The sequence below is a fragment of the Sparus aurata genome, chromosome 20 (genome assembly GCF_900880675.1).
Source record: "Sparus aurata chromosome 20, fSpaAur1.1, whole genome shotgun sequence".
Lineage (NCBI taxonomy): Eukaryota > Metazoa > Chordata > Actinopteri > Spariformes > Sparidae > Sparus > Sparus aurata.
Window position 1 is genome coordinate 14208419 of NC_044206.1, and position 19242 is coordinate 14227660.

Genomic DNA, 19242 nt, shown 5'->3' on the forward strand with positions numbered 1-19242 from the left:
TGTCTGAATGATGTTGAGTTTTTTTGTGCTTTTTTTGCAGTGACGCTTCAGTAGCGAGTTAACGTCCGGTTTCCCGATTATCTTTAAAGCTGAAGGAGTCATCTCATTTCACTCTGACAGTATCGCAGTCGTGGCACTACTGGGATCTGATGCTCCTGTTTCCAGTGGTTCAGGTTGCCTACCACTACACAGAATTAGAGGAATGAAAGCACCAGAGTCTTTGTATTTAATTTTACCCTGAATCTTTCCAAATGTATGTCTGTATTAAAAAGTGGTATTTGTTGTGTAGTTAAATATACTCTCTGAAACTAGTTTGATGGAGGTCAAACCGCTTGACCTTTGACCTGAAGAGAACTTCATTTCAACAACGTATTTGCAGGAAACATCTACTTCACCAGTTCTCTCTCACCACTCATTAACCTACTACATCTACAGTACCTGGCGTCTGCTTGATTCTCTGTTTCTGTAAAACCTCAGTACAGACCAAAACTGAAAAATGATCCTCACTGTCACTTGCATATTCAAATCCTGATTTTTCATAAAATAAACAAATTGACCGCTTCCTTAAAAAGTCTCAAAAATACCTGGGACATTTTAGAAACCACTTTGGAGTTGCTTCATGTGCATCTTATATAGCCCTGTTTCATTTTGAGGTTGTCACTGATCCCTCTTGGATAAATCAAGGTGTCACTGCTGGTGAGAAATGTTCCTCCACGCGTATCCTCGCTCTCAGAATCTAACCTCCAACTTCAGCGAGCCTTCAGAGGCCGAGTCTGGACACTGCGGAGACATGGTAGAGGGCATCATAGTCTGGGCTTCTCTCAGCGCTCTCTGCTCTCTGGTCGGGTGTCCTGCATGTGTTGCTGTTCTCTGGGAGTTGCTCCAGAGACACAGAGCGGGGACCCCCGTCACCCCCAACGACGTCTTCATGCTCAACCTCACCGTCATGGACTTGGTCTTCTTGGTTTTTGTCCCGTTTGGGCTGTGCAACTTCCTCCTGTGGCACATCGACTCTGTCCAGATGTTGAGCAATTTTCTGTACGCCTTGAACCTGGTGGGACGACCTCTCCTCACTGCTTGCATCTGTCTGGACTGCTACCTGGCTGTTGTCCATCCCATGACCTACCGCACCAGGAAGAGTCTGACTCCCCGGCTCCTCATGGCTGCCGCTGTCTGGATCGTCACGGCGGTTCAGGGGTCTGTATCCATAGTCATCGTTGAGCTGAGCCACAGCGCCTGGGCCATGTTTGTGTACATCATAGCGCTGCCCGTCATCATCATCTGTGATGTCTCCATCCTCTGGACTCTGAAGAATTCCCTCCGTGCAGGAGGAGACCTCCATCCAAAGAAGAAGAGGGCTCTGCAGATCATCACCAACAGCATGGTCATGACCGTCACCTCATACATCCCTCCAATGTTGGCGTACATCATCGGGGATCTGATTATCAGCGACGACCACGTGTATGAATGTTTTTTGGCAATACCTGTCCTGACAACACCGACGGCAGGGAGCGCAATCATGCCTCTGCTCTATTTGGGCAATCTGGGGCGACTGAAGGGCCCCTGCTGTTTGGAGTAAGAGGTTCATAGTGAGTCATGTGTGAAACCATGAGATTTACAGAATGATTACTAATTACAACTTGAGAATTATGCGGCATATTCAAAGACAATAAACCTGTAAATGAATCTTGAAAAAGATATATGAGAAAAACAAAAAAAGACATCTGACCTAAACAACAAAGTTTCCATCAAATGACCATCAGCGGCATTGTGGCACACTTTTGGGCATTTAAGGCAGACTTGTTACCTTACTGCAGGCGGCAAGTTTCTCACCTTACCTTACAAACGTAAATCAAATGGGAGAAAAGCAAATGAAAGAAAATTGAATTAACAGGCAACAGAAGCATCTTACTCCAGCCATTGATCAAGGGAGCTTCAGAAGCACATGTCAGTATGATCATTTCATGTTGACTATCCTGGCAAAAGTAACTGTTGATTTCTGATATTATTACATAATCATCAAAATGTGCTTAAAGCTCTTAAAATGTCACCAAAACGTACTAGAGTCACTTTTACCTTACATTTTGTAAAGGAACAAATATCTTTTATTGCATCACAGACGGGACTCACACCTTTTATCAGTGAAAAGCAATCAACAATCAAACAATTTTAAATCAGATAATCATAAATCATTAGGTCCTCCTGCATTAATAAAGGATAAATTAAAAAAAGGTGTGCACCTTCCTGTCGTTCCTATAGTTTCGAACCAAGTGCGGGACTTTGGAGTGACTGGAAAGATGCAGGAAATTCAAAAATCTATCAGAAAATCAATACAGGACTGTACATTAGAGCTAGACGGGTTTTTCAAGTCACTTGTGTGAAGATACTTGCTGTTTATGATAATCCTGAGATTAGAAAATGTGCTTATCCTGAGTGTTTTTAATGGCGTGAGTCTCTGCTTATACTTAATGACACGAGTAATGCAAGATACTCCTTTAAAGAAGTCAATAACTTGTCCTGCTTTTACTTGCAAGCATTGGTATCAGACATTTTGACAGGATGTCACAATATACCACATATATTAATGACAAAGACGATTAATGATTTTTTTTTAAGGAAAGAGCTGTGATAGCAAGTTTAACTTACCTCCACTCACACACACATACATCTATATACAACATAAATATATTAATTTATCTTGCTCACTTTATATTTGTATTCATTATGTTATTTTTTGCATATAGACGAATCTCTATATAAATGTCAGTCTGTGTGTGATGATCTGGACGATCAGAATACTGAACTATTTCTTTGACTTATCTCTTGTGCTGTTCCTTGTCAATTTCTCCTCTCTCTTGTCCTCTTGTGATGCCATAATGCTACATTTCTGGGATCAATAAAGTCTGATGTTATTGTATTCACTGTAGAGCATCATGATAATAGAAATCTGTCACAAATTAGCACAGAATTATGAGGAAAAATAATAATGATGACTAAAATAAAATGTACAGATGAGATGAACCACTGAAACCAGGAGACAAAAGGAGAAACAAAACAAAACAACAAAAATATAACCAACTCTGTCTGTATCTGTTTTTGTAAGACACTCTACAAATCACTTGTTGGAGGAGTACAGTACTTTTCGATCACACGGTGTGCTTTTTCAGTATGTAAATGATGTTTGATTACACCTGCACACCTGAATCATGAAAGATGATCTGTACGCCTTAAGAATTTACATTGTAATTGATCATTGTCCCTGTGGGACCGAATGTAAATCTGTCATGGGGGAAGAAAAAAAACCCATTGAATTTACAGAGTGATCCAGTGGTTGAGCTGTTATGCACTTTCAATTGTTTTGTGTTTTTTTTTCCAGTTTAATCTCTCAGTATGAAGAAAACTATAGAGAATTATATATGGATGAAGTGTCTTATAGGTTGAAATGCTGATAGTTAGGAGTATCTTAAAGCAAATAGAGCAGTTGTGTTATTTTCTTAATTCCTTTTGTTCTGTTTTTATTTATCCAGTTCATGAGTTAGTGCAGCCACTAATGTAAAAAGTCAAAGTCTTCAAATCTTAATTTAGGAAAAGTAAAAGTCATCCATACAAAAAGTACTTCAATAAAAGTCTTATCTGTTTTTTTTTAAGTATCTTTACTTATATTCACATAGATGTATATTGTGAGTTGACTGGTTATCAGGCAATATTCAGCATTTTTTTTTTTTATCTGATTGCTGGTAAAATGAATCTGAAATGTGCTACTTTGGCTCTGATGCAGCATTCAATTTGCAAAGTAGTAACTGATGTTATCAAATAAATGTGGTGGAGCAAATGGTACAATGTCTGCCTTCAAAGCGTAATAGAGTGGAAGAATAAAGGACCAGTTAAATAATAATATACCTCAGACTGACTTATGTGCAGTTCTTAGGTAAATGTACTGAGTTACATCCCACCACTAAGTTTGGCCTCATACATTTTAGTGGCCATCTTGGCTCTGGTTCGACATCAGTGAGCATGAGCAACACAACTGGGTTCAACAGGTTTATTGTATATTTGTAGACAAGATAATCTTTATGTATACAGGTTCTAAAACAATATATAGGTTCTAAAGTAACACAAGCAATTTTTTTTTACAGTTTGGTTTCCACATTCCACATTTTAACTTTGTTATAATGGAAAAAAAACAACAGCAAATGTTTACCACACAATGTGAAATATGAGCGTAAATAAACAATAACATGCAAGAATAACACAACATTGAATATGTGTCTAACAATGTACAACAAAAGAACATTAAATAACAGTTGAGGTTTAATTAAGGTTCTGGCAAATCATATCCTTATGCATTCACGAAGTGTTAACTCAGGGACCGTGTTTTCGACTTTACAATAACAGTTACAAATGCCTCATCACCTGATGAAGTTAAACCACTACTGTTCAGAGGGTCGACAGAGCGCTTGAAACAAAAAGATAGGGGTAGAACTTGGAAATGGGATTGGGCCTAAGTCTTCCTGCAGCAGCCAAACCTGAAACGATCAAATTTCCCTATATTATTAATGTGGAGTAAAGGCATGACAGCAGATCCAGAAGCAGAAGTAATGGTTCCGGGAAGACCAATAATGCACATGAAGGTAGTGAGATCACTGATCAGGGGCATCCCTATTGCTACCAGAAGCACTGGAGGAAGGTAAGAGATGACTGTTATCACCAGGCTGTTGACGAGGGTCTGAATGGCTCTTAGCTTCTTAGGATGGATGTTTTTTCTGCCAGGGTCAGACTTAACAAGTGCATGGAAGATGAAAACATCACAGATTCCAATTATTATAATAGTTACAATAAATGGAACAGTGGAAAACATGGTGTAAAATACCCTGAAAGTAAGACAGAACACAATCCCAGTGGCAGCTGTCAAGGTCCAAATAATGGCAACTATAATAACCCTGGGAGTCAGACTCTTCTTCTTGTGGTAGGTGATTGGATGAACCACAGCCAGGTAACAGTCAAGACAGATAGAAGCCATCAGGAGGGGTCTCCCACATGTGTTCAAGGCATAAAAAAAGTCCCAAATCGCTTCAAACCCCTTGTTCTGCCAGATTACATAATTTAATAGTCCAGGAGGGATGAAGGCCAAGAAGACAGCATCCATGATGGTGAGGTTCAGTATGAAGAAGTTGCTTGGTGTGAAGGGAGTTCCCCTCCTGTGTGTCTTGAGCAGGTCCCACAGGATGGCAACGGAGGCAGGAAGACCAAAAGCAAAGCACAGCATTATACAAACAGCCCAAGTATATTTTAACCATGGGAAGTTGTCACACACCTTAAATTCAAATGTTTCCCAGCCAAATCCAGATGGGACAGAGCCGTTGGACAGACTCTTGGAACGAGGATAAATCTCCAGCAACATTATCGAGCAGGGAGGTCCGAGGACAGAAGATCTGAGGGACAGATGACTTTAGAGCATTACATAAATACATTCACAAACACACGTGCTGACATGCAATGAGTAGGAAGCTTGTGTACAACAATGTAAAGAAGACAAAAACATTTGATTTTGAAGAAACTCATTGTACTGTCAGAATTCTTGCAGATTGCTGCATGAATTTGGCTTATTGGTTTAAATCAAATCCACACTGGTTGAAACATACCTTTTTAAGAGGGTTTGCTGTGCTGCTGTGTCTTGTTGCCGTGATGAAAGTGTGAAACATCTGTGGGAGCTACTGCAAGTGTTTTGTGTATACAAATCAATCAAATTAATGACCTGGTGTCAACACTGCTTTTGCAAATCATATATTTATGGAAAAGGGCACACCTGCAGAGCAGAGTTTGACATGAGTCCAAAGTGAGACAGAGAGTCATAAATCTCAAAACTAAAAGGTCATTTGGTGTGAGTGGAGCACGGAGAGGTTATGTAAGAAACCAACAGCTAAATTACATTAGACAACGAGCAAGTTCACAATCAGGTCCTGTGTTGATTTACATTGTGAATTCTCAGGTTACACACCGATCAGCCACAACATTGAAACCTCTGACAGGTAAAGTGAATTACATTGATCATCTTGTGCAATGTTCTGCTGGGAAACCCAAGGGTCCTCGCATTCATGTGGGCACCACTTGTCACGATTGACCACTCCAAACACCTCTGCAATCCAAGCACATCCCGTCATGGCTGCAGGAGAGTTGACATTTGTCCCCCCAGGCAAGACCATGCACCGTGCGACATGGCAAAAAATGTCTCAGGATTGGTCCTGGGAAATGCAGCCACCAAGCAACCCAAGGAACTTGCCTCGCCAGATCAACAGCAAGTTTGTCACGTCCCATAGATGCTTGATGGGACCGGGAGCTGGAACATTTGGCGACCAGGTCAATGCTTTGAGCTCTTTGTCACATTCCTTGGGATGTTCCTGAGCAGTTTTTGCAGCAGGGCATGTTGTCCTGCTGGAAGAGGCCACCGCCATCAAAGAGGGGTTGTACTCAAGTCAGGATTACCCAAACGATCGATGTGAACTCACAATAATTCATCACAAGGGGCACATGAATGTGTGCGAAAAGTCATGGCAATCCATCTAGCAGTTGTTTCCTAAACCACAAATGTCAACCTCATGGTGTTGCTTGAACAAAATTCAGGTGATTTGTATGATTTATCCTCTGTGGATTATAAGTGTCCAAAAGCAACATCAAGCCAACAGCAAGTGTAGCGATAGTAGACATCTCTTATGTTGAGAGTGACAAAGCTTCCCACCTCCACACATTTTTAGAGGGATTTGTGAGATTATTATCATATATCAAGATATGTCCAAAAACAGCGTCAGGTGGACAACACTGCTCTTGCTTTAATGTTTTTATGTCTTCTTTGACAGGAAAACATGTTGAAAAACATTCTCTATTAGGTCTGTTAGGTAATATTATTTTCTTCCTGTTTAAATAAGATAAATCTATTCCAATCAAGCCTCCTGATCTGTCTAGCGGAGGACCACCAGGGTCTAATCTGGGACATCCACCAGTTACCGTGGGGCATTGAGGACCCTATACTGCCCCATACTGGGAGTGATCAATAAAATCCAGCTGGCCTCCATCCTCTTTATCTGCTACAACAACTGGCTTGAAATACTCTGAGCAGTCATGAAACAATAAAACAAACTGGAAACATTCTCAGTTGAATTAACAAGCTGACACTGAAGGCAATTTTGTTCAACAATGACTAAGGAAGATTTAGTTCAAGCTCATATCAGTTTCATGTTGATACAGATGATGTGCATGACGCCTTTTCAACTAGGTGGGAACCAGAGTATTTTACTGCTTCATTTTGTTATAAAATACCACGACGTCCTGTATCAGAAATCTCAAACGAGTTTCCTCGAACCAAAAGACCGTTAGACATGTTGTCATCTATGGATAAGGAACCAAGGTTCAACTGTCTTTAAGCTTCAGCATGTTGTCTCATGGATACGTTTTTATAAGCTGCATGGTGCACTGTGTGTGTAGTTTTATCAATACCATCAATTCCTTATCTATGACTTTTTCTGATGAAGCAAGAATGCAGTTAAGCCGTTTAAGAAAGTTGATTAAATGTGGTTTAATGTTCATGGTTTGAATTGTTTGCTTGTCTGAAATATATTTATAACATGTTATGAAAAGCCTCTTTGTTAAGATACATTAATTGTATGTGGTAACAGTTAACGTTTAATTGATCATAATAAAAAATGTTTTTCGGAGCATCAATCATTTTTAGTAATAACAACATACATTTTTTTTTTTGTACAGAAATAAACTATCCCTGACAGGTTTCACAATCATATAGAAGTTTTACATTTAGACAGCAGTTTACATTATTTGACAGTGGCATGACTCATCAATACACTGATAGCAGAAACTATAGCACAGATTTACAGTTAGCTATGATAGGTTGAGAGAGTATAGTCTCCAAGTGTAATACTGAGTTAACAGAATCACAAAGCTTAACACGATAGAGAATCTTAGATTGTTGTAAAAACAGCCTAGTCCTGTTGTGATGTTGGGATTATGATGATGTGGGAGTGAAGCTATTTCTTACCTGTTGCGGGTGTGTCAGTATGGGTTTCTGATGTGTGACTGTTTACTGTTTATAAGTTAAAAAACAAACAAAAAAACAAACAATGGCAGCTATATCGGCCAATAATTAAGTAGAAGTAATGAACAAGGATGTAACAAAAAGATGTATAAAAGGACTCTGAGTTGTCAAGAAAATGTGTTCACTCTTAATCACACACTTTAAATGAGCAGTTGTCCATTAAAAAGAATGATACCTGTGTTGTTTTCCTCTCTGATTTCATGTAATCCAGTGTCAACGCTATGACATGGAAATCCTTGAAGTCAGCTGATCTACTCCAAATGTCCAAATGTGCAATGATACCTGAATCGCAGATTGGTCACATGGGTCCATAAAAAGGCTCTATAAGTAGCAGTGCATTACCAATTTTAAAGTCATGCTGGTTGTCAGGAAAAGTCTTTTACTGAAGGTCTTCAAATGACAGGCAGCACAGGGTCTGAGAGGTGTTTCTGGATGTCAGCCAGCCCTGAGGTGATGTCCAGGTTTCCCGGCAATGAGGGGTAGCGGAGGCTGCCGCACAGTCTGGGATTCTCCATGAGGGAGGATTTGACTGAAGCCTGGGGTGGCTGTTCAGCCAACCCCGTATGGGTCTCAGTTTCAGGGGTGACCGTCATGAAGATGGTGTCGTCTGAGGCCACAGTCACATGGATACCGCTAGACACTGACTCCTCGGACTTCTTGGTGAATGTATGGTCAGTCTGGTTAGAGCTCTAAAAGAAACATAAACAGAACATACATTTAAATGTTTTAAATAAAATCCTAGAAAGAAATCTCTCAACAAGTTTCACTGTTTTACTGGTGTTTTCTATACCTGTGTGGGTGCCCGACTGTCCTTCTGTATGGGGGAAATAGGGTACATGCCGTGCATCGCTGGTGTCCCAGTTCCGTACAGGCCAGGTGAGTTGGTAGGGAGGGTGTTAGACGATACAGTGCTGTAAGCAGGAGGTACAGGGGCCATCTGCCGCTGGAGAAGCTGGAGAATAACGTTGATGTCGGCTGTCATGCGAGTCTCCAGTCTGGGGATTCAACAAACAATGATAATAACAGCTTCTATTAAAAGAACTTGTGTCAGCCGTACTTTCCAAGAAACTTCGTTCCAGCCCTAATGAGTAGTCACAAGCATTGACCTAATTTGTGATACTTGAAAAAAAAATCTGACATCCAGGAGGGATGTGACATCCACATTAAATTTACCTGTTGAGCTGTGAATGCAAAGTCTCAAGTCGAGACTCTAGCTCACTGGGCCTTTCTTCTGTGAAAGGTGGTGGGTGGTATGAGTTGCGGACAGAGGAAGATCGCCAGGCACGATTGGAAAACTGTTGTGGCTGTCGATCTGGCCAGTATCGGTACATTCCTGGGACATTTAAAGAGGAAGCTGAAGAAAATAAAAAGAGAAGAAAGTGTGGAAAATTCTTAATCCCTAATTTGAGAGGAAGTGGGAGTATCAAAAAGAGATTTTGAACACAGCAATGTTTTAAGTTAAGGTATGCTCATTTGACCGTAGGAGCACACCAACAGCAATCAAGATCCAGTTACCTTGATGGCCAACGTCCAACACTGCTTCCCTGCCCACTGAGGTGCCACTCTGGGATAACAGCTGCACTACAGGCGAGTAGTCCTTTCCGGCATCATCCGGAGGGTAAAGCTCTACTTTGGCACTGTGAGCAAGGGGCTTAGCCAGGTCTTCACTTGACTGGGAACATGGGGATCCACAGCTACAATGGTCATCCCAGTGGTCCTGAGGAGGTGAGTGACGATGACAGAAGGACTGGAGCGGGTACGAGTCTTCATGATCAATTCCATCTGTTTACAGGAAGGCATTCAATTACTCTGTTATATCGGCCAGATTCAAGGTATCTTACGTAAAAGCCTTGTATACAAAAGCCTGTTTGACTATGATACCAGACGTCTCACCTGGCCTGATTCGGCAGTCCAGGGAGTGCATTCTATGTCGTGGCTTGTGGCGATAACCACAGTCGTCACCAGACTCATCAGTTGTTATTATTGGTGGTACTTGATCAGCCTGATGAATACAGAAAAAATGATGGGGAATTACATGTAACAAAGATCTCCAGCCTGACATAAACCAGGGAGACTGTGAACAGGTTTTAAGCCTGTGCAAGAACCTGTAGCCTACTTAAGTACGACATGGACAAGTCTGTGTCTTGGTATTGAAGCCAACCATTGAGTCTCATTTGAACCTTTCTGTGATGCAACTAGCAGAGAGACAGTCAAACTGTTCTTTCTGGGAGAAATGCTAAAATATTCATGGCTCAATAAAAAAAAGCATCTCAAAATTCAAATTGTCAAGATGTAATTTGTTGTCTGTAATGGACTGCCGACATACATCTCTCAGGTCAAAAGTTATCTCCAGATTGCGCCAGAAGTTGTCTGCAAAGCTGGGGTAGATATCAAGGACCTCCAGCAGGTCGTCCCTCTGGATGCGGTGCAGATCACAGTAGGTGATGGTTTGGACGTCTGAATTTGACTTCCCTGGCTCATCATACAGGTGGATGGGTTCTCCAAAAACATCATTCTTTTCTGAAAGAGCATTGAGCATGAGCATTATTTTAGTTCGAGTGGATCATGTGTTGAGGTATGGTCTTGGAATATTTTTGAGACGCCACACCAAAATTGTGGTTTGGTGGTTTTACCTAATATGGCAACCACCACATCATCTCTGATGACCTGAATGGAACCACGTGAAATGAAGAAAAGAGAGTCCAGGATGTCTCCGTAGTGGATCAGAACATCTCCTGGAGGAGCGTGGACTGTCTTGAACCTCATACCCAATGCACGCAAGCAGGCTTGACTGCCTCCGTGGAAAGCCTTGATGTTCTGTAGCAGAGATCTGTTTAAGTGCAAGCAGATGTCTGCTTGCAAAGACTCTGGAAATCCCTTCAGCACCTGCAAGACAAAACCATCAGCATAGCTAGATGCAAAACAGCGGTACTGAAATAGCTAGTGTTACGCATTGAGGTAGGACTTTTGATGAAAACAAGTTCACTCTATTCTGTCACTTTTTACTTACAGCATTCATGTCAATGCCATTTGTGTAGGACCAGGCATGCTGAAAGTACTCCTCCAGCCTTTGGCGAAGGCTACCTGGGATCTGGTGAAATCGGATGAACTCTTTGACTCGCAGCATCTGGGTGTGGTAGCGAGTCGTACCGGTGTAGAGACGCTGGATGATGGCTGACACATTCCCAAATATGCTGGCATACATGAGAGCTGAGACAGAAGAACCAATGAGGACAGTGAAGTTAAATGAGGCTTTGCTGATTGTGGCATTTGATTTGCAGTGATTTGTGTAAAGTCCCAAACAACATTATTCAACTCACAGCCAATGACCATAACGCAGATGGAGAAGATCTTCTCTGAGTTGGTGTTTGGAGATACATTACCGAACCCTACGCTCGTCAAACTGCTCAAGGTGAAGTAAAGTGCAGTGACGTACTTGTCTTTGACTGATGGCCCAGAGGAAGAGTCATTGTCGTTGTACGACTTTCCCAGTTGTTCAGCCAGGTTGTCCAGCCAACCAGTCTCCGTGTACGGCCTTTCGACGAAGCCAATGGCGTACCAAATGCAGGCAAGCCAATGGGCGATGAGCACAAAGGTGCACATAAGCAAAAAGAGGACAGCAGCCCCATACTCAGAATATCGGTCCAGCTTTCTTGCTACACGGACCAATCGCAGCAGCCGAGCTGTTTTCAGCAGACTGGTTAAGGTTGCCATCTTTGGTGTCCATAAACAACAAGAAAGAGGATGTTAGGAGGGGAAATGATCATTCAATTTACAGAAGCTTTAGAGAACTTTACAGAATTATTTGTATGACTTGAGGACAGTTTAATTGTATCAAAAGATCACCTCTAAAAACAAATGCGAACTAGAGTTCTTCTCAATAAATTCAGGTAAAATCATTTAGGTAAAGTTCTTACCTCATCAGATCCAGATCTGAAAATGAGAAGGTCAAAAGGGATGGCTGCGAACAGATCAATAGGGAACCAGCTTTTGATATAGTGCTTGGCTATCCGGCCTGGCTTTGTGACCACTTCGTCATTGTGGTCCACATACGTTGTGCGAAGGTTGATGACTATATCCACAATAAACAGCACATCCACCAAAAGGTCCGCTACATTCAGGGGGTTACATGTGTAGCCACAACGCCTTTGACGTATATCCCCGTGTTCATCCAAGAGGAAGGCAGCTGAATAAGGAGTGAAAACAGCTGTGTAGAGGACCAGGAGGAGAATAATCCAGTCCCAAAACGCCTTGAAGGGGCTGTAGTGAAGCAAGATCCACCATGTTGTTTCTGGCACCTCAATTTTGTACTCAGGCAGGACATCAGACTCCAAAGAAAGGACCTAAAGGTGAAGAATTCATCAGAATGCAGTAAATCTGAATATTGTCTTTTAAGGAGTGTCAATTTTTTGCATTTGTATACATGCATTCCCCAATCATAAAACTGCAACTCCTCTCAATTTACACAAAGCACATTAATTGTTGCTATTGCAAGTTAAACAAAAATATTCCTTAATACAAAACTCTTTCTCTCTGAACTATATATACTAACCAACAGACCTTTCTAGAAGACACACTCTTTCGACGAAGACTTTTATGGATGCTGCGTGCTCTGGTATTGCGACCATGTAGGTCCAACAAATCCTTGACCATCCTGTCATTGGCAATGCTCAGCGGAGGCAAGACTTGGATAAAGATTACATCCGGAGAGTACAATTACTTCCAGATATTTCAAAAATTGCGAAGGGGAAGCTATAACAATAGTGTCCTGTGATCAAATGTCGAAGAGCTGACTGAGTGCAGGATGCTGGTGGGCTGGAGGGCTGTACTAATGAGATGGGCGTCACAGTCACATAACTGAGTTCATGTGCTGCCACAGTCCTCGTGTTCTCTTTAGCCCAATTTCAAATTAATATTCCGAACGGATCTCATTAACCTTGCAGACAGATAGATCCATCAGGTAGACAGATAAATAGTTTAATAGATATATAGACAGCAATCAACAAGTGACCGTGTGTAGCAAGGTCACGGGTCGTTGCAAACACTTGCATTTGTTTCACATCCACCAAACACCACTACACAGAGGCACTGATGCAGAATACTGAGCCCCAGGGCTCCTGCAGTAACAGCAGTGGGTCTGAATTGAACTGTAGCTTCACACCCAGAAGAAAAACATCCAGTCCCCAAACCACCTACTGATTTTTCCACTAGCAGGTTAATTAAGAGCAGTCTATCTGGGAGCCTCTTCATTTCTTAGAAATCAGCAATGACTAATGAATAAACAAGCAGTGAATGCATAAACAGGCATCACAGTCAGAGGCTTTTTACTTATACTAATGTGGTTGCAAATGGCTAAGTTCACTCATTTATATCTCTTAAATAGGACTTCTCTTAAATAGTCATGTGAAGTTCTTGACCCCGTACCTGCGTGACCTTCTCTGTGACGTTCTGAGAGCGGTCCATCCTCGGAGTTGCAGGTGAGCGGCATTCGGGGCCCCTGCTGGCTGGTCCCCCACTCTTCATAAGGTCCGAGTCAGACATGGAGCTCTGCTTGTCTACAGGTGATCAGAATAATATATTTGGATTCATATTTAGGCCAATGAGAAGCTCAGCAAGTTGTGTTTCTCTTTGATTTCACGCTTGGGCGAGGGTTAGGGTTAGATATTTGGCTTACTACTGTACCCCTAGCGACAATTATAGTATTCAATAGCACAATTTGCTCCATTACAGTGCTCATGATGTCGATTTCTTGTTAAACTGGATTTTAACTGTGGATACCTGCAATTGTATTTGTGCGTCAATAATGAATAGAAAAAGGAACCACACAGTGACGTTTAATATTCTGATTCCCCCGCCTCCCATTAACAAATTCCTCTCTCGTTTCCCAGAATGCCAATCTAACTGTGCCCCTCACAAAAATACTCTGCACTCAAATACTGACCAGTCTCAATACTTGAATCACAGACTGTTACTGTATTGGGAAGGCAGCAGTCTGAGAAAAGTCTCTCTGTCCTAGTCGGTCAAAGCGAAAGTAAATAAACTTGACATACCTGATTCGCATCCAGAATGTCAGAGCCTTCTTGGTCTTGACCTCTAGGCAGCCATGACTCAAGCATCCATCCTCCGGGACACTGTTTTGGACTGTCACCAAAGACATTCACTCTCCTCCTTCATGGTTTACATTTAGGCGAAACAAATGTACTTCTTTCAATCAAGCGTCGATGTTGAACTCTTTACTCTGGCACGGGGCAGAGGACTGACCTGCAGCTCGCATGTTGCCGCGCAACATTCACCAACACTGGAAACCGATCGATGCCATGCTATAGCTGAGAGGAAGTGACAGGGAGATCAATGATGTGCATTGATAAACAAAGTAAATGGTCTCCGAGCCATTACTCTGGACTTCCACAGTACCATCGTATTACCATTTCAGTGTTCACCTATGCAATTTAGTTTAATTTATTGATATAGTTCAGGCTGTGACATACATGACACTATGGTTTACCAAACAAAATTGGCTGGCTGAAGGTATAGTACCCACTCAATATGTTGCATGCATACTGTTAATGTGGAATCATATTGACTGCCATGTTGGCACTACAGTAAGATGAGAGGGCAGTGACCTGTGATGACACCAGCTCGACATGTCCTTGAGCTGTAACCTTCAAACCTTCAGCCAACTGTATTATTCATAGTTTTTTTTTTTGTTTTTTTTATAAACATGCTTCTTTTTTCAAGAGTTTCATTGACACTTTTAATGACGAGGGAAAATATTTGACATTTTTACAGCAAAAAAGTGTTTATCTTCTTGTAACTTTACCTGTTTAATTATTTAGCTTCATTCTGCAGAAGTTAAGAGGTCTATTTTCACATTAATGCGCTGATGAAGAAGTTTCTCTGTGCTCACCTTGAATCAGAGTTTAAGACTAGCATGATCACGACTGGTTCACAGGAAGTCACGTCACTCATTAGACTTTTAAGTAGGAGCAGGATTCATCTCATTAAACAGTGAAGGGGAGACAATACAGTTTAAAACATTTCCTTCATCCACCGGTCAATTTTGAGTTTGGGCTATTTTGCTTCAATGTTGTCTCTCAGATCAGTGAAAAAAAAAAAACCATCCAAAATATACATTATGGTGTTTTAGTTTAGATTTCTGTTCTGAAATGTATCCAAATTAGTGCATATTTATTAAGGAAATACCCAATTTGCATATTCAAACATAAAATATCAGAGAACATGTCATACAAAACATAATTGTCTTGATGTAGGAAATCAACTGCAGAAGTTTCATGGTTTTATCTACTAGTTAATTTTGTTTTACCCTATTCACCAAAATGTGTGCCATTGAAGGCCATTTAAAGTAAATGTTTTCTCAGAACTTGAGCCAGAAATCTCGATTTCAGTAGTACTTGTATACACCAAACTTAATATCGATATTCTGAGGACAGAAGTGTTTCTTAATGTTCATCACATTCCATCCATAAAATGGAAATGCAATACCAGAGCACGCAGCATCCACAAAAGTGTTTGTTGAACACTTTTTTTAATGGTTGATGACAATATATTCTTGATTGACAAAAATTAATAATTTGCAAATGCAGAAAACTTGTAACATAAAAACATCTTAATTGTCTTGATCCAAGTATTCAGCTGGAGAGGTTTCATGGAGATATCATTTGTTAAATTCGTATCCTCTTCACCTGGAGTGTCCCCTCCTGAACTTTTGAAATAAAATAAAAGTTGCATATTCATAGATTCTTGTAGCAGATAAAGAGTGGATATAAGAAGTAACTGAACTTTTCTGTCGAAATCCGTATCAGACAAGATTTATTTTTCATACTTTCCACAGCATTTGCCAACATAGAACACAGTGGTAGAAGTTCTAATCTATGGCTTCTATATGCTTGAGGCCAGCTGTTAATGAACCTCTGGCAAGTGAAGTCTCTCAATAGAATATATTTAAGAAATCTTAACAAGGACCACACTCATATTTCCACATTGATAACAATGAGCAGTAAGCAGTACAGTGCATCTGTTGACAAATCCCTCCTCTACAAAATCAGACACTCCACATGTGAGATATTCAGTCCACCAAGTGTCCAGGCAGCGCACTCAGCTGTCCGCCTGAATGTTGTCCCACACTCGGACTACATCCGGGCAGTCAGTGAGGGTTTCTATGAGTGTTGAAGCAGCATTCAGGTTGTCCTCATCCAGAGATAAGAGGGTGCGGGGAACAAACTCCAACCCGGCGGACGTAATCGGCATCCCCTGCTGCTCCAATGAGGCTCGCACCTTTCCCATGTCCATCATGTCACAAATAAACTGAGGAGAGAGAAACAGATCAGAATATTAGTTAAACTTTGGTTTGAATGCAACTAAACAAAACATTGTGGTCGAGCTCAAACAAGTTTCATTGATAGTTTGGGCGGGAATTTTAAACCAAGTCTCACCAGCCCATCGGGATGGTCCGACACATGCCTCATTCCCATCACTTGCTGCCGTTAATTGTATCCCTAATACACACACTGTACACAAGACGCATCTCCATGTCTGACCTTTAGGAGGGGCTGCTCCTCCTCATCCTCAGTCTCTTGGACGTCTTCAGCTCCCACCTCGATGGCCAGCTCCAGAGCTCGCTCTGTCGAGACATTCTGCCCCGGCACCACCACCGCCCCCCTCTTTTCAAAGTTGTGCCGCGCTCCGTCTGACAGCATCCCTCTGTAGATGAGAACAGAATTACACCTCAGTTAACATACAACAACATACCGAAACATTTAACCATATGGGTGATCATAAACCAGATATGGGTTTGTGTTTTCATTAGGTAAGTTTTATCTTTTGTTTTTGTTTTTTGTCTTCTTTCAAGAAAGACATGCCAAGAGACAGATGACATTGTGTGCCCTTTGATCTGTGACACACAGCATTATTATTCTAACTTAATTAATAAAAGCATAAAATGAAGCTGGTAGATCCTGTAGATGGTGTGTCATTAAGATTACAGCCCTGATTATTCAGTGCATCTGGATAGGAGATACAGGCTTACTAAGAATGATGTATTATGCTGCAAGTTGTTTTTATGCCTGCTGTATTCTAGCTGTCTGTTTTCCTTTTTCTCTTTGCATCTGTGCCGGCAGCGTCTTATCCAAGAGAAAGCTGTTTGTACAGGGACATCTAGTGGCTACTGCAATTTGTATACCAGCTACTGCACCAACCTCCGCTGCCAATACACAAACATTACCATGCATTCTTCTCCTATGTTGCCCTGGATATCTGATTTGTGTACAGTGATAGGTATTTCATTTAGACCAGTGACATAGAATGTGTTTGTTTGACCACTATTTAAGTGCCCGAAGTAAAGTACCAATCCATAACACTCAGTGGTTTGTGGAAAGCACGTGTATTTGTATTATCCGTGTTTGCGTATGGCAGCTATACAGTGACAGCAGAGTCAGATAATAGGAAGCCAGACTGACCCATTCCTAATTAGCAGGCGTTTAATATCCTGCTGGCTGCGCGTGTGGTTGTCGGTCAGGGCCTCGATGAGCAGCAGACACCCACCGGGCCCCCGAGCTTCAAACATGTGCTGGTGCGCTGGTTTACCCTTTGTGGAGAAAAATACATGGATAAGAGACTGAGAAAATCTATGCCGAGGAGTCTTTCTGAGCTTATGAAGACACATTTTGTTTTTTCAAATTAATTTTCACTCATTCAAGAGACAGTACGTGTTGTCAACGTACCGCAGCCTTCATTGCAGTCTCTATGGATGCTTTGGGCATGTTCTTGCTTCTGCACTGCTCCAGTATCTGAGCTAAGTTTATGTTCATCTCTGGGTTGGGTCCACCCTCTGCAGAGGAAGGCAAAAGTAAAGTGAATTATAGCTGTCACTGAAAAGAAACCACAAACAGTTTTCTTTGAGCAAGTTGTTCAATAATCTCACCTCTCACAGCTATCCTTATCATCATAGTTAACTTCATGAACATCCTGCTCCTCGCCTCATCTTTAGGTCCCTTGATGTTCTTCACCTTTGACCACTTGTTGTGTCCGGCACGTGAGGCGGAGCTCAGCTGCAGCGCCCTGACATGACAGCTCCTCCACGGCGGGCACCACACACCTGAAGGCGGCGAGAGGACGGACTCCGCCGGGGCTGGGAACCTGCCTGAGGTCGTGGACAGAGTCCCGGGGCGCAGGGTCCGGAGAGCCCTCAACACCACCGCCGCCCCCGCCATGCCCTTCACACACACACACACACACCAACACAGAACAGTGTTACAGTGACCTGCTGTACATGTGGAGCAAAGACTGTGTTCAAGAGCCGAGCTGCGGGTCTCCGTCTGCAGGTGAGGCCTTCAACTATATTAAACAATTATTTTCTTACCGATACATAAATTAAATATCCTAATGTTAGCTAACTCACAGTTTGACAGGTCAGTAGAGCACGCAGCTGCTGCCGTCCTTGTTGTGAACCCGGCACTTCCTGGTTGTGATGACGTCAGAGACTTGCCTTTCAAAATAAAAGATCGATCAAGTTCGGTACACTGTTGAATGTTTCATGGTATTGAAAACTTCAGATGTGTAAGCTGAAGAGATGGGCTCATGTCATACATGGTTTCTACAGTTTTGCTTTCTGTTTACAAACCAGCCATTTTATACTTTGTTTTTTTTTTCTCATACATGTCTTCCCGTAGATTCTTTCACCTTCAAGTTGTACTGAATGAGAATAAAATATGCAATAAATCCTGAATCATGGGAACCTGAAATCTCCTCGAGGACCCCAGGGTGTTTCTGGTTTCAATTGGGAACCACAGCAGAATATAAACACACAAGTGGAACAACTGGTCCTAAAAACAACAGCAACACAAGCCACAATATTTTACTTCTATTGTACATTTGTTTTGTAATTATTAGTTGACTATCTTTTTTATGTATTCATGTTATTTTCTGTATGTTGATGATGAATTTCCAATAACTTTGTGATATTTTAGCATTATTTAGGTTGACTTTTCACATAAGCCCTCTGGGTTTTCTGCCGCTTCCTGCACTGTATATTATTTTCTGTGCTTGTTTTTTGTGTTGTTTCTTTTTATTGTGCAAAGTTAAATCTAAATTTATAATCTAAATCATCTTTCCCATATCTT

At 41.5% G+C, this 19242-nt stretch overlaps 2 protein-coding genes across 2 annotated transcripts; both read right to left on the bottom strand.

Moving 5' to 3' along the window:
• Positions 1-7589: 7589 nt before the first annotated feature.
• Positions 7590-14320, bottom strand: kcnh6b (potassium voltage-gated channel, subfamily H (eag-related), member 6b). Its single transcript, XM_030401465.1, has 12 exons — positions 14155-14320; positions 13529-13659; positions 12022-12447; positions 11425-11818; positions 11115-11314; positions 10738-10990; positions 10431-10624; positions 9998-10106; positions 9620-9886; positions 9278-9458; positions 8895-9099; positions 7590-8793 (listed from the first exon to the last, which is right to left on the bottom strand). Exons 2-12 carry the CDS (start codon positions 13643-13645, stop codon positions 8497-8499), a joined length of 2643 nt encoding a protein of 880 aa, XP_030257325.1. The 5' UTR covers positions 13646-13659; positions 14155-14320; the 3' UTR covers positions 7590-8496.
• A 1311-nt stretch (positions 14321-15631) lies between these two features.
• On the bottom strand, positions 15632-18590 carry taco1 (translational activator of mitochondrially encoded cytochrome c oxidase I). The gene is made up of 6 exons (XM_030401466.1): positions 18522-18590; positions 18045-18336; positions 17845-17951; positions 17581-17708; positions 16663-16825; positions 15632-16429 (listed from the first exon to the last, which is right to left on the bottom strand). The coding sequence occupies exons 2-6, from the start codon at positions 18331-18333 to the stop codon at positions 16220-16222; spliced, it is 897 nt and encodes a 298-aa protein (XP_030257326.1). The 5' UTR covers positions 18334-18336; positions 18522-18590; the 3' UTR covers positions 15632-16219.
• Positions 18591-19242: the final 652 nt, after the last annotated feature.

Excerpts from the sequence above, each read along its gene's own strand:
- kcnh6b (XM_030401465.1), bottom strand. The coding sequence starts at position 13,645 with ATGTCTGACTCGGACCTTATGAAGAGTGGGGGACCAGCCAGCAGGGGC. Across the intron at positions 9,887-9,997 it reads GGACTGCCGAATCAGGCCAG|ATGGAATTGATCATGAAGAC; the intron begins GTGAGACGTCTG and ends TCCTGTAAACAG. Across the intron at positions 9,100-9,277 it reads TTGCATTCACAGCTCAACAG|ACTGGAGACTCGCATGACAG; the intron begins GTAAATTTAATG and ends TTGAATCCCCAG.
- taco1 (XM_030401466.1), bottom strand. The coding sequence starts at position 18,333 with ATGGCGGGGGCGGCGGTGGTGTTGAGGGCTCTCCGGACCCTGCGCCCC. Across the intron at positions 16,826-17,580 it reads CGCCTGCTAATTAGGAATGG|AGGGATGCTGTCAGACGGAG; the intron begins GTCAGTCTGGCT and ends TCTCATCTACAG. Across the intron at positions 16,430-16,662 it reads AGGAGCAGCCCCTCCTAAAG|TTTATTTGTGACATGATGGA; the intron begins GTCAGACATGGA and ends CTCTCTCCTCAG.